Source organism: Neolamprologus brichardi, chromosome 3 (assembly GCF_056152115.1).
Source record: "Neolamprologus brichardi isolate AB-2024 chromosome 3, ASM5615211v1, whole genome shotgun sequence".
NCBI lineage: Eukaryota > Metazoa > Chordata > Actinopteri > Cichliformes > Cichlidae > Neolamprologus > Neolamprologus brichardi.
Genome location: NC_142106.1, coordinates 25,872,029 through 25,885,031, shown reverse-complemented (window position 1 = coordinate 25,885,031; position 13,003 = coordinate 25,872,029). Strand labels below are relative to the sequence as shown.

General features: G+C 38.0%; 1 protein-coding gene across 1 annotated transcript in view; it reads left to right on the top strand.

Moving 5' to 3' along the window:
- The window catches only part of LOC118455546 (uncharacterized), a 36,355-nt gene that overhangs the window by 10,925 nt on the left and 12,427 nt on the right, over window positions 1-13,003 (top strand). The window contains exons 8-14 of the mRNA XM_087835405.1: window positions 5,616-5,771; window positions 5,868-6,035; window positions 8,392-8,421; window positions 10,985-11,140; window positions 11,237-11,404; window positions 12,440-12,469; window positions 12,800-12,817. Of these exons, the coding sequence (XP_087691531.1) occupies window positions 5,616-5,771; window positions 5,868-6,035; window positions 8,392-8,421; window positions 10,985-11,140; window positions 11,237-11,404; window positions 12,440-12,469; window positions 12,800-12,817 (726 nt within the window). The remainder of the gene's footprint in view (window positions 1-5,615; window positions 5,772-5,867; window positions 6,036-8,391; window positions 8,422-10,984; window positions 11,141-11,236; window positions 11,405-12,439; window positions 12,470-12,799; window positions 12,818-13,003) is intronic.

Sequence of the window (13,003 nt, the reverse complement as noted above, 5' to 3'; positions counted from 1 at the left end):
CATATTAAATTGCGGAGCTTTTGAGTTTTCACTCTAGGGTGTGGCCGTGGCGCCACGGCGTATTTTGATCATTCGCCATGAGAATGTTATTTCCTCTCTTTCCCATATAAATCTTCTGATCTGGACCAAACTTCTGACATATGACAAGACTCTGCTCCTGAACACATTTCAGCTGATATATTTTACAACGGTGACAATGCCACCTAGTGGGAACAGAAAATGTCATGTTTTACTCTTTGGAGTACAGTATCGAGGTGGGTGACCCATGTAGCCTCAGATTTATCCAGGAAAGCTTTAAGGTGTTGGTCTTGGCAATACATTGCAAACTGAGTTTTCGCAGAAGGGCGTGATCCCAGCAGAATGTTGAACATTGATGTTTTGCTGTGAAGAACGAAATTGCTATAACTCAAAGAAATCCAGTCTGGTAGTCAATCACTACCAAACTTTACAGACATGATGACGTATCCGTCCTGAACAGATTGATATACCCATTGTCAGGAATAGTACGAGTGCCACCTAGTGGGAAAGGGAAATATCATGTCTTACACTTTGATATACTTCTCCTGACAGGTTGATCAGATCAACCTGAAAAGCAGTGAGAATAAACATCAGTCCCTCATGATGAAAATTGTGAGTTTAAATTGAACGGCGCAACCATGTGGCAAGGTGATTCACTATGAAACAGGAAGTAGCTTTTGAGGGGTTTGGAAAGCTCAAACTTTGCACACACCTCAATGTGAGGTAGGCTTTCTTGTTATGCGACTGTTTTCATGGAATATTGCAAAATTACTCCACAGCCACCCCTACAAAATTTCAAACAACCAGCCCCTGCCCTATGTTTCATTTATGAGTCTGAAACTTGGTAAGCTTACGTAAGATATCACAATGTACAAAAAAGTCTCTTGGAGCAATATCCCAAATCCAACAGGAAGTCAGCCATTTTAAAATGTAAGTGGCCTCGTACTTTGACAAACTCCTCCTAGGGATTTTATCATATTGACATGATCTCCGGTGCATGGAATCTAAAGACCTTTGTGACGTTAAATTGCAAAGCTTTTTATGTTTGCTGAAACCAGGTGGTCATGGCGGAACGTGGAGTTTCAATAAATTGCCAAAAAGAAGAAATCTGCTATCACTCAAAAACACAATGTCCAATCTTTCCTAAACGTGGCAGGCATGAGTCAAGAGTCAAGCTCGCAAATTTTTGATATGCCATTTGTCAGTAATGGTTAGAGCGCCACCTAGTGGGACGACTATAATCATCATTGAACGAGATGAAATTTAGCTCGTGGTATTATGCATAACTTCCATCAATGTGATATCAGACGTGCTGGGTGTAGGTGTTGGGCATGACTCGATGCACTGGGGTGCGAGGGCCCTCTTAACACTGCTTTCAGCTTTAATTTTAAATGGATCTGGATCAACTCAAAGATTAGCTCTTTTTGACCACAGCAGGTAGCAATTCTTGAAAAACGTCAACTCTACAAGACCATTAAGCATTCGATCTAGGTTTTAACCATGACCTGATATCATGAACTAGGTGTTGTGACTGAACAAATTAGATTGTAGATATACGCAGAAATAAGCGGCTTATTTTATTGTGTCTGTAGTAATAATAATAATGGATTGCATTTATATAGTGCTTTTCGAGACCCTTAAAGCGCTTTACAATTCCACTATTCATTCACTCTCACATTCACACAGTGGTGGAGGCAAACTACAGTTGTAGCCACAGCTGCCCTGGGGCAGACTGACAAAAGCGAGGCCCCTTCGACCCCTCTGGCCATCATCAATAGAAGATACTTGCTTATTGATAATAAGATGAAGTGTCTTGCCCAAGGACACAACAACCAAGACAGACAGAGCTGGGGATCGAACCGGCAACCCAACAAAACAAAACATTGGAGATCAGGAACAGTCCCTACAGAGTTCTGCAGTCTGACCATGCAGAAAGCCGCGGCGGCGATAAAACAGAGATGGGCAGCACAAATGTCCATTCTTAGGTAGTTATGGAAACCGACCACATGCAACGTAGGGAAGGTGCTTGTGTAAACATGATCAAGAATCCTCCGGTGACTTGGCAGGCACAAGCATGCTGGGTATGACGGCGGCATGGGAACCGCGAATGATGGAGCAGCAGATGATGACAAGGGAGCCATGAATGGTGGGGCTGCAGGCGACGGTGAGGGATCTGTGAAGGGCCGGGCTTTAGGTGAAGGCAAGGGATCTGTGAATTGTGGGACTGCAGGCAATGGCGAGGGAGCCGTGAATGATGGACTTGCGGGTGACAGCGTAGCAAGACCAGCAGGCGGAGACCACTGGCTGCCGCTGCTGCGGCATCGCGGAGGGATTGGGCAACTCTCGGCTTGGAACTTCTCCTTGGCCTGGCCTAGCTCCGAAGCTGAAGAGATCCACAACAGCCCCAGACTACTGCAGAGAATTGCCTCCATCAATGTATCATCATCGGCAATGTTTTAGAGTTCAGGACCAAGAAGCAGACGCTGAGAGTGATACTATGGTTTTCAACAAAAAATGAGCCTTTATTTGGGCTGATGGCAACAATGGTGAGCATAACAGATGACCTGACCATGAGTGAACAGAAACACACAGACTAAATACACACTAGGGGTAATGAAGGGGAGTGGAAAAACACGAGGAAACAATTGTAGTAGCCAACAATTGTACTAGCCAACTAGCCAACTTATTCTTACAAAATATTTATTGATATCTTCAAGAATTTTTAATATGTTCAATTCTGACATTATCACTATTTTAAAAATAACTTAAATGTATAATTGTAACAATTATTCTAAATAATATTATTAATTATAGCAATTCCCACTGCTTCTTTTACATTCTTGTTGTTATTTATTATTATATGACTTCATCTGTAACTTCAATATAGTTGCTAATTTTACTTTTAATTACATTTTACTTATGTAAAAACTTCTTATAAAGTTAGTGTTTTTACTTGCCTTTTGCGAAACTTTATTCATTGTATTTTGTAAAACTTTTTTTTCTTTCAACCAGCATTTTCAAGGTGGTTTACTCACACATTAAATGAACAATTAACATCTGAATTATGTATAATCCAAAAAACAGGAAGTTGATAACTTCCATCACTCAAAAGCAATCCACTTGTTATTGAAAAATGAGCATTTGGAAAAACCATTTTGTTAATAAGGGTTATACTTTCTTTAGTAATCTGACTAGGTTTACTATGTCAATTGAAACCGATGATTAAATGTTTTTTAATAATTTCCAATTTCAACAAGATTTATATGCTTCTACTACATAAATGCAGTATGTAAATACCATCCAAATTTATACTACTAAATTTCTTCTTGAATATCATTGAGAATTGCTTTTATTATAATAATAAAAATTTGCATCAAAGTCAATGTTGTTGTCAAAATTAACTAAGTAAAGACTCATGTCTTTAAGCTCATGCCAGAGGAGGTTTGGACCACTGTAGTTATTGAGTTAGGCTAGATCCACGCTAATGCGTTTTTGGTTAAAAACACATAGTTTTCTCTTTGTTTTGGCCTCCCGTCCACAGTGAGACAGTGTTTTCGCTCAAGGAAAACAGCGTTTTGAAAACGCTCTCGAAAACGCATGCATTTGAAAACGGTGCTTTCACGTCGCAGTGTGGACAGCGAAAACGATGACACATTTTAGTCGTGTGATGCAGTCAAGCGACCAATTAAACTAAGATACTGGAGGGCATTATACAGTTGTTGTTTTGTTTGCTCTCAATTTTGACAGCCCTATTAAAGATTGACATGAGTTTGTACATGCTTCAGATAGCTTTTCTTCAAATTCTTTAATTCTCACTTGCTTTTGCAACTTTGTACTTTTGTGTTACTCACAGCAACAACTCCACCTCATTGTTAGTCCATTTTAAAAACTCGGTGCTTTTCCTCAACATTTTGCTGCAACGTTTCAAAGAGCCAGAAAGTAAATAAACAGCAGACAGAAATGAGGGAGATCGAATCGTCTTGCGTTTCATGCATGCACAGTACTGGAACGTAAGCATTTTCGGCCGTTTCAATGTGGATGCACAACTCCGTGAAAACGACTGAAAACACTAGTGTGGATGGGGAGCATTTTCAGATGAAAACGCCGTTTTTAAATCTGTCTGGGCTAGTGTGGACCAGGGTTTTAATAGTTTTGCAATTTTCATTAGTTTTTATTTTTATTTAGTTTTGACTTCAGATTTTCAATTTTATATCAGTTTTAATTAGTTTTTACCAATTGTTTGCTAGTTTAGTTTAGTTTTTATTTTTTGAAAATCCTTAGTTTCAGTTTAGTTTTGATTAGTTTCAGTTATAGTTTTAGTTGTGTTTGCAATAATTAAGTGTAACAAAATCCCAGTTTCATCATATCAGTCATTCTCTTCTGCTCATCCTTGGGTATGTTGCTATTCCAGCTACCATACTGCACCCTGGACAGGTCGCCTGTCTGTCGCAGGGCTAACATGCAGAGACAGACAACTCACATTCCCACCTATGGGTTCTTTAAATAAATAAATAAATAAATAAAGGCAGATGAACAACCATTGATACCAGCCAACTATAAAATGTATATCTTGGCCCCAATGAGACTATTAACTCTCGCAGCACCGGGTGTTCGTAATTTTGGTTCAAGTGAATTGATAAACTTTTTGAAGGTAATTGACTCACACAGTTATGTAGATATCCCCGTCCTGTTGTCTCGGGATGCATCACACTACCTTGCCTGGGGTTAGCTTCTGTTTTCTGGGGATGAGGGTTGAGTGTGCTCCCTTACCTTCTCAAGGTAAGCTAGGTTAGCCTTCTTGTGTGAGCTTTTCAAGTGCACTTTAAGGTTTGTGGGATTTCTTTCCCTTTAGAAATGTCCCTCATAATTTGTCTCTTTCCACTGCAAGACACTTGTTTTATCCAAAACACAGTCATATTCAAAGTAATCCCAAATTGGAGTCTGGCGCTTTCTTCCGACTTTTCCTGACATGATTCTGCGAGAGGACGGAGCAGCAACACAGATGACTCGACTAACGTACTTGCCACCTGCTGGCATAATGAGACAGCAAGAAAAAAATCTGGAAACTAAACTTCATTTTCACCCTTGACTATTGTATGACACGCACACATCAATGAAAACTAAACACATTTTTGCTATAAATTCTGTTAATTTTAGTTAGTTTTGTGAACACTCATTATAGTTTTAATTAGTTGTCCTTTTTTTGTTTTTATTTTTATTTCCGTTAACGAAAATGTTTTTTCACTTCTAGTTTTTGTTATTTCGTTAGTTTTCGTTAACGATAATAACCTTGGTGTGGACGTACCCTTAGTGAGCTCTTTAGAATGATCCATTCTTTCATAAATGTTTGGAAAAAGGTGGACTGCATGGCTAGGTGCTCTTTTTTACACCTGTCACAATGGAGCTGAAAAAATCTAAGATAAAAATTTAAGAAGTGTGGCCCTTCACTTCTGTACTTCTTCTGGTCCTGTACGTCTCAAAAGAAGTTGAAACATGTTAGATAAATGGGATGTTTGTTCATAAACAATCTATGTAAATGTTGTTTCTCATAATTGTGAAAGAGTTTTGTGATGATTTTCTTCTTGTCTCCTCTACAGAGCCAGTGGAGTATAATATAGACTTGAACTTGCTCTTCCCAATATCCAGTCTGCCCCCAAATTTCATTGATCTATTCAGAGGCTATATGAGAAATGTGTCCTTTCCCCAAACAATCACTGGGTCTTTAATACTAGAAGACTTGAACTTCACCACATGTAAGAATTTTGTGCTCAGTCACATTTAAATGTGTTCATACTCTGGTGCATGATTTATGAGCTGTGTTTGGTGATTGTCTTAAATGTCTTCATCAGGGTGCTATCCAAACTCCACTGGAGGACTGCAGTGTCAATGTGAGGACCAGTTTGCCTGGTCATGTGACAAGTGTGGCCTATACGGTGCATGCAGTAATGTCACCTCCCACACCTGTGAATGCATCAAAGGGCTTCCTCCTGGTGGAGAGTTCTGTGAACCAATCGCAAGTAAGCCTCTGTCACGGCCAGTTTCTAACTCTTTGCTCTGCAGCACAGACACCCCCAATATTGCAAACCAACCAAAAATAATTATTATACTGGTTTGTTTTTTAAACTCTTTTTACAGTATGGCAAAAAAACAAAACTTCAGCTTCAACTTCTTCTCTCCAGTCCTCTCTATCTTGTGTTTTTCTCTATATTGTTTATTGCATATTAAGGTTCCTGTTTACTCTCCATAGAAAATAGAGAAACGGTACATTTGCAATAGCAAGATACCCTATGATCCAAACTCCACAGACAAAATTTGTGTTTGCTTATATTTGTTGAGCTTACTTAAAATTTCATGACACCTAAACAAAATAACTCCACTGTCATGGCGTTATGGACGGACTCACGCGCAGACAGTTCTTTCTTTGAGAACAAAAGGAGATTTATTTACAACAGGGATCACCTCAGTGCTATGTATATATGTACAGTGAGTTGGGAGGGGGGTCCAGGGCTCCAGGGAGAGAAGAGGAGGAGGGGGAATCCACACACACGCTTCCTCTTCCACACAGTCACCGCCACAGCTCCTCCGCACACACGCACTCCTCTTCAGCCGCACTCGCTCCAAAACTCCACACACGCTGCCACACCCGGGCAGGTCCGTGATTTGGTCCAGAAGAGGGATATCTACACACAAAAGTTAACGTTACTCCCACAGCAAACTACACACAGGGGATTCTTTTGATAATGCCGAGAGCACGAACTCAGGAGGTTCAACGTTCCAGCGGTGAGTTGCTCTGTGCCACTGCCTTAAATAGCAGTTTGGGAAATCAGCCAGATCAACAGCAGGTGGAGACAATCACACAGGTGCGTGGGCCAAGAGATAGAGCCCGTAACGAGCTCCACTCAGGCAGAGAGGAGGAGGAGAGACAAAGAAAACAAAAACAAAAACGAACAACAACAACAAAAACTGTAGCCAGCGTGAGCCAACCAGAGAGACATGGGGACCGTGACATCCATTGACTCCCATTTCTCTTCAGCAATACTGCTAAACGCCTTAATTTTCACCATGGCCACATAGCCATGATGGGATGGACAAAAGGGTTGTTTCTGAGGGTGTACACGGGCCTGTGGGATGGCTTTACTTTCTTGTTTTTAAGGTTTGTATCTCCAAACCTTCCACCACAAACAATTCCTGACTGGCGACAAGAAAGAATTAACTAACAGTTTAATGAATTTATCTCGTACAAATTTAATTTAATAAACTTCTAAACCAAACTTAATTTATACTGTTCCTGATTATTCCCATCCAATTTAAAATATTCTAAGGCCATTTCAAAACAACTATTCCTAACTGTCAAAAAGGAATATTTTAAAGTTAGAGAGAGAGTGTCTCCCAAATCCAAACTGGGAGCTGGTTTTACGCTTCCACTGAGGAGGAGTCTGAAAACTGAAGGTCCTGCCTCCCGTTCTCCTTTTAAAAATCCTGCACTCTGCAGTAATGTCTTCTCACAAACCTGCAAGTACATAAAAGGGCTTTCTCTCACTGGAGAGTTCTGTGACCTGATCACAAATAAACTTCTTGTAGCTGAATGCATCCACTTTGTGATATTACCACTTCCAGATATCATGAAACATAGAGAAGAGATACAATTTCTTAAGTAGACTTGTTTATTACGACCACAATACCACCCTTTCTAGAATTCATGAGCTTTTCAGAATGACCCATTCAAACATTTTAAACCGAGTAGCCTTGCAGGTTGAGTCCTGTCAGCCACACTTGTTAATGGAAGCTCCCCCTGAGATTGGTGCATTAGTTTAATTAACTGGGTCAGTTTTAGTGGCCTAAAAGTAGGTCTCAAAGGAATACCACCTACAAATACACCAATACAGATGTACACATCCAGTCACATTGTTTACTTAAAAGCATCCAATGTCAAGCCACACCATATCATTCTTTCTATATCTATCCCTACCTGCCCAGTCTAAACTCTAAAATCCCTTCATTACATTTTTATGTTATTCTTTACATAAAATTCGATGATATTTCCGTCCTTCTAATGGAGAGTTTCGTAAACCAATCACAAGTAAGCACTGAAATCTTCTCGCTGTTGCTACAGAAAAGTGCTTTCACCAAAGACCTTAATGAATGTATCTGACCAGCAGGTGTTCATCAACATATAGCTATGGTTACCAAGGATCATCTATCAAACATAGGCTTCAGTGTAAACTTTCTGTTGTTAGAAATAAGGGCGTGTTCTTGTTCTTTTTTCCTTTTTTCCTCTCTTTTTCATTTTTGATTTGTAGTCTTCTTTGCTGTTAATCATTTTTGTCATATACTAGAAAATAAACATTTTAAAACCCTGAATTTCCTCCACAGACATTTCTCCATGTCCAACAACAACTCCTGGTATGTGAACAATTCTTGCTTTCCTTGTTCCTTCTTTAAAGTATTGTTTTGCAGTAAATATCATTAAAAAAAATTGTAGTCACTGTATTTACTAAGCTAAAGTCTTTCAACAATGTCATTTGTGTTAATAATTAATTAACACAAATTATTTATTATAAATAATTACTTATAATTATAAATTATTATAAATTAATTAACACTAATTATTAATAATTTATATAGTCAAATATAAATAGAACTACCTTTTATCACCGAAGCTTATATAGTGATACTATATAACCACAGCACTTGTTGTGTTCTGCTTCCTGTCCTTAAAGCAAACACTTGATATTAAAGACATAATATGTAATGTTGTAATAAAGCCTGGACACAAACAGTGCGCGGTCGCTGGACAGAAACAAAAACACAGGCCTGGGGACTCGAACCCCAGGATTTTCCCTCCGGAGACTCAAACTCCTTTATAGGAATGAGATAAATCATTTTTGGAGCATGCAGTTTATTGAAAAAAACTGAAACAGGCTGTTTTACTGCTGGATTCATTGTCATTTTCTGTCAGGTAGTCACACTGTAATTCCGATGGCCAAAGACAAAAAAGGTTTCTTTTTTTAATGTAGTCGGGTTGTTTAACTGCATAAGCAGGATCTCTCACAGCGCACCATCGCTGCTGAGGTGGGCCGTAGTAAGACAGTCATTTGAAATTTCTTAAATGATCCTGAGGGTTATAGAACAAAAAATTCAAAGCTGTTTTGGCTGTCGCCATTACATATTCAGTTTACCATTCTGTTATCCCTGAGTATCTATGGCCGAACACTAAAACTATTCTGTGTTCTGTCCCCTTCATATCTTCTCTGTCTTTTGTTTTCAGCTGTGCCCATCATTTTAAGTGGATCTGGATCAACTCCGATGTTCTTGTAGAGTTGACGTTTTTTTAGGAATTGCTACCTGATGTGGTCAAAGCATTCGTTCCTTTAAGCATTCGATCCAGGTTTTAACCATGAGTTGTTGTCATGAACTCTGTGTAGTGACTGAACAAATTAGATTGTGGATATTAGCAGAAATAAGCTTATTATTTTAGTGTGTCGGTAGAGTCTCTCTCTTAGCAAAATAGTGAGGATTTTGGAAATTACTCACCAAGCTCTACTTGGTGTAGAGCTGCTGCACCAAGTTCTTAAATCAACTGCCGCAAGACTATATTATTATTATTATTATTATTATTATTATTAAGCAAGTAAATCTGAGCTGTCCACTTTGTACTTATTCTTACAAAAGATTTTTTGATATCTTCAAGACTTTTTAATATTCAATACTCTGACATTCTCACTATTTTAAAAAATAGTTTAAATTTTTTTTTCTTTCAACCAGCATTTCCTAATTATACATTGTATGCTTGACGTGGGTCATCAATGTGGATACACCATCCTAAATTTCATTTATTTGATCAGTCTTCAATGCCATAATTCTTTCTTGTGTTCTTAGGCTGACTCATTTTTAAGGTGGTTCACTCACATTAAATGAACACTTGACATCTGAATTATGTATAATCCAAAAACAGGCATATGATAACTTCCATCACTCAAAAGCAATCCACTTGTTATTGAAAAATGAGCATTTGGAAAAACCATTTTGTGAATGAGGGTTATACTTTCTTTAGTAATCTGACTAGGTTTACTAGGTCAATTGAAACCGATGAGTTAATGTTTTTAAATAATTTACATTTTCAACAAGATTTATATAAATGCTTCTACTATTTAAATGCAATATGCAAATACTATTGCATTTCTTCTTGAATAACATTTAGAATATTATTCATCATTATAATAAACATTTGCATCAAAATCAATGTTGTTTTTTAAAATTAACTAATTTATGTGCGATTGGAGCAGCTGCAGCTGCCCAGCCAAGGACACTCATGTCTTTAAGCTCATGCCAGAGGAGGTTTGGACCTCAGTAGTTATTGAGTTAGTGGGCTCTTTAGAATGATCCATCCTTTCATAAATGTTTGAAAAAGGTGGACTGCATAGCTAGGTGCTCTTTTGTTTTGTTTTTTTACACCTGTCACAATGGAACTGAAAAAAATCTGAATTAAAAATTTAAGAAGTGTGGCCCTTCACTTCTGTACTTCTTCTGGTCATGTACGTCTCAAAAGAAATAGAAATGGTAAATGGACTTGTTCTTATATAGCGCTTTTCTACTCTGTCTGAGCACTCAAAGCGCTTTATACAACTAATTCATTCACCAGATCACACCCATTCACACAAGCACTTTTTTCTGACCTAAGTGCTAAGTAACCTACCATTCATACACATTCACACTCCGATGGATGCATCGGAGAGCAACGCGGGGTTAGTATCTTGCCCAAGGATATTTGGCATGCAGACTGGAGCAGCCTGGGATCGAACCACCGACCTTCTGGTTAGTGGCTGACCTGCTCTGCCACCTGAGCTACAGCCACCCCAAACATGTTAGATAAATGGGATGTTTGTTCATGAACAATCTATGTAAATGTTGTTTCTCCTAATTGTGAAAGAGTTTTGTGATGATTTTCTTCTTGTCTCCTCTACAGAGCCAGTGGAGTATAATATAGACTTGAACTTGCTCTTCCCAATATCCAGTCTGCCCCCAAATTTCATTGATCTATTCAGAGGCTATATGAGAAATGTGACTTTCCCCCAAACAATCACTAGGTCTTTAATTGTAGAAGACTTGAACTTCACCACATGTAAGAATTTTGTGCTCAGTCACATTTAAATGTGTTCATACTCTGGAGCATGATTTATGAGCTGTGTTTGGTGATTGTCTTAAATGTCTTTATCAGGGTGCTATCCAAACTCCACTGGAGGACTGCAGTGTCAATGTGAGGACCAGTTTGCCTGGTCATGTGACAAGTGTGGCCTATACGGTGCATGCAGTAATGTCACCTCCCACACCTGTGAATGCATCAAAGGGCTTCCTCCTGGTGGAGAGTTCTGTGAACCAATTGCAAGTAAGCCTCTGTCACGGCCAGTTTCTAACTCTTTGCTCTGCAGCACAGACACCCCCAATATTGCAAACCAACCAAAAATAATTATTATACTGGTTTGTTTTTTAAACTCTTTTTACAGTATGGCAAAAAAACAAAACTTCAGCTTCAACTTCTTCTCTCCAGTCCTCTCTATCTTATGTTTTTCTCTATATTGTTTATTGCATATTAAGGTTCCTGTTTACTCTCCATAGAAAATAGAGAAACGGTACATTTTCAATAGCAAGATACCCTATGATCCAAACTGCACAGACAAAATTTGTAATTGCTTATATTTGTTGAGCTTACTTAAAATTCGCAAGTAAGCTGCTGTTAATAAACTATTACTGCTTCTATGAGAATTAAGATTTTAAGAGCAGTGTTGCTGATTAAATAAATACCTTAAATACCTTTTGTGGAAATGCACAAAAGGTCCATTATGGTCCGTGGTGAATTTCACTTATTGCAAAGTGGAATGCATCCAATTTCCTAGATAGACTTTTTATTGCAATTACAATACCAGTACACCAATACTGATCTACAGATTCAGTCATATTGTTTACATAAAATCTTCCAATGTCAAGCCACACCACATCATTCTATCTATATCTATCCCTACCTGCCCGGTCTAAACTCTAAAATCCCTTCATTACATCTTCATGTTACTCTTCACATAAAATTCGATGATATTTCCGTCCTTCTAATGGAGAGTTTTGTAAACCAATCACAAGTAAGCACTGAAATCTTCTCGCTGTTGCTACAGAAACGTGTTTTCACCAAAGACCTTATTGAATGTATCTGGCCAGGATGTGCTCATCAATATATAGCTACGGTTACTTAGAATCATCTATTAAACTTCAGTGTAAACTTTCTGTTGTTAAAAATAACGGTGTGTTCTTGTATTTGTTTTTTTTTTTTGTCTCTTTTCTTGATTGTGTTTTTTTTTGTCTTCTTTGCTGTTAATCATTTTTGTCATATACTAGAAAATAAACATTTTCAAACCCTGAATTTCCTCCACAGATATTTCTTCATGTCCAACAACAACTCCAGGTATGTGAACAATTCTTGCTTTCCTTGTTCCTTCTTTAAAGTATTGTTTTGCAGTAAATATCATTAAAAAATTTGTAGTCACTGTATTTACTAACCTAAAGTCTTTCAACAATTTCACCAAGGCTTATATGGTGATGATATGTAAGCACAGCACTCCTGTCCTTAAAGCAAACACTTGATATTACAGACATAATATGTACATTGCAAGGATAATTTAAATTAGATTCTTTCGCTGCATTTAAAAATATTAATCTACAACACAAAAAAGTATGCTGAAATCTAAACTGCTGCTTTTTTCCTGTTTTATGGCCATAACACCATCAACACCAGAAACTACAACAACAAATGGTATGGCGTTTGAAATGTAAAGTGAAGAATGAATGTATGTGAGCTCTAGATTATCACTTGCACTGTAAAATCTAAAACATGAAACACTTTTGTTGTATCAACACAGCTATTTATATGGCTGCATTTAGAAAAGAGAAGTTTGAAATATAAGAAAAGTATGCTGAAATCTGAACTGCTTTCACAGTC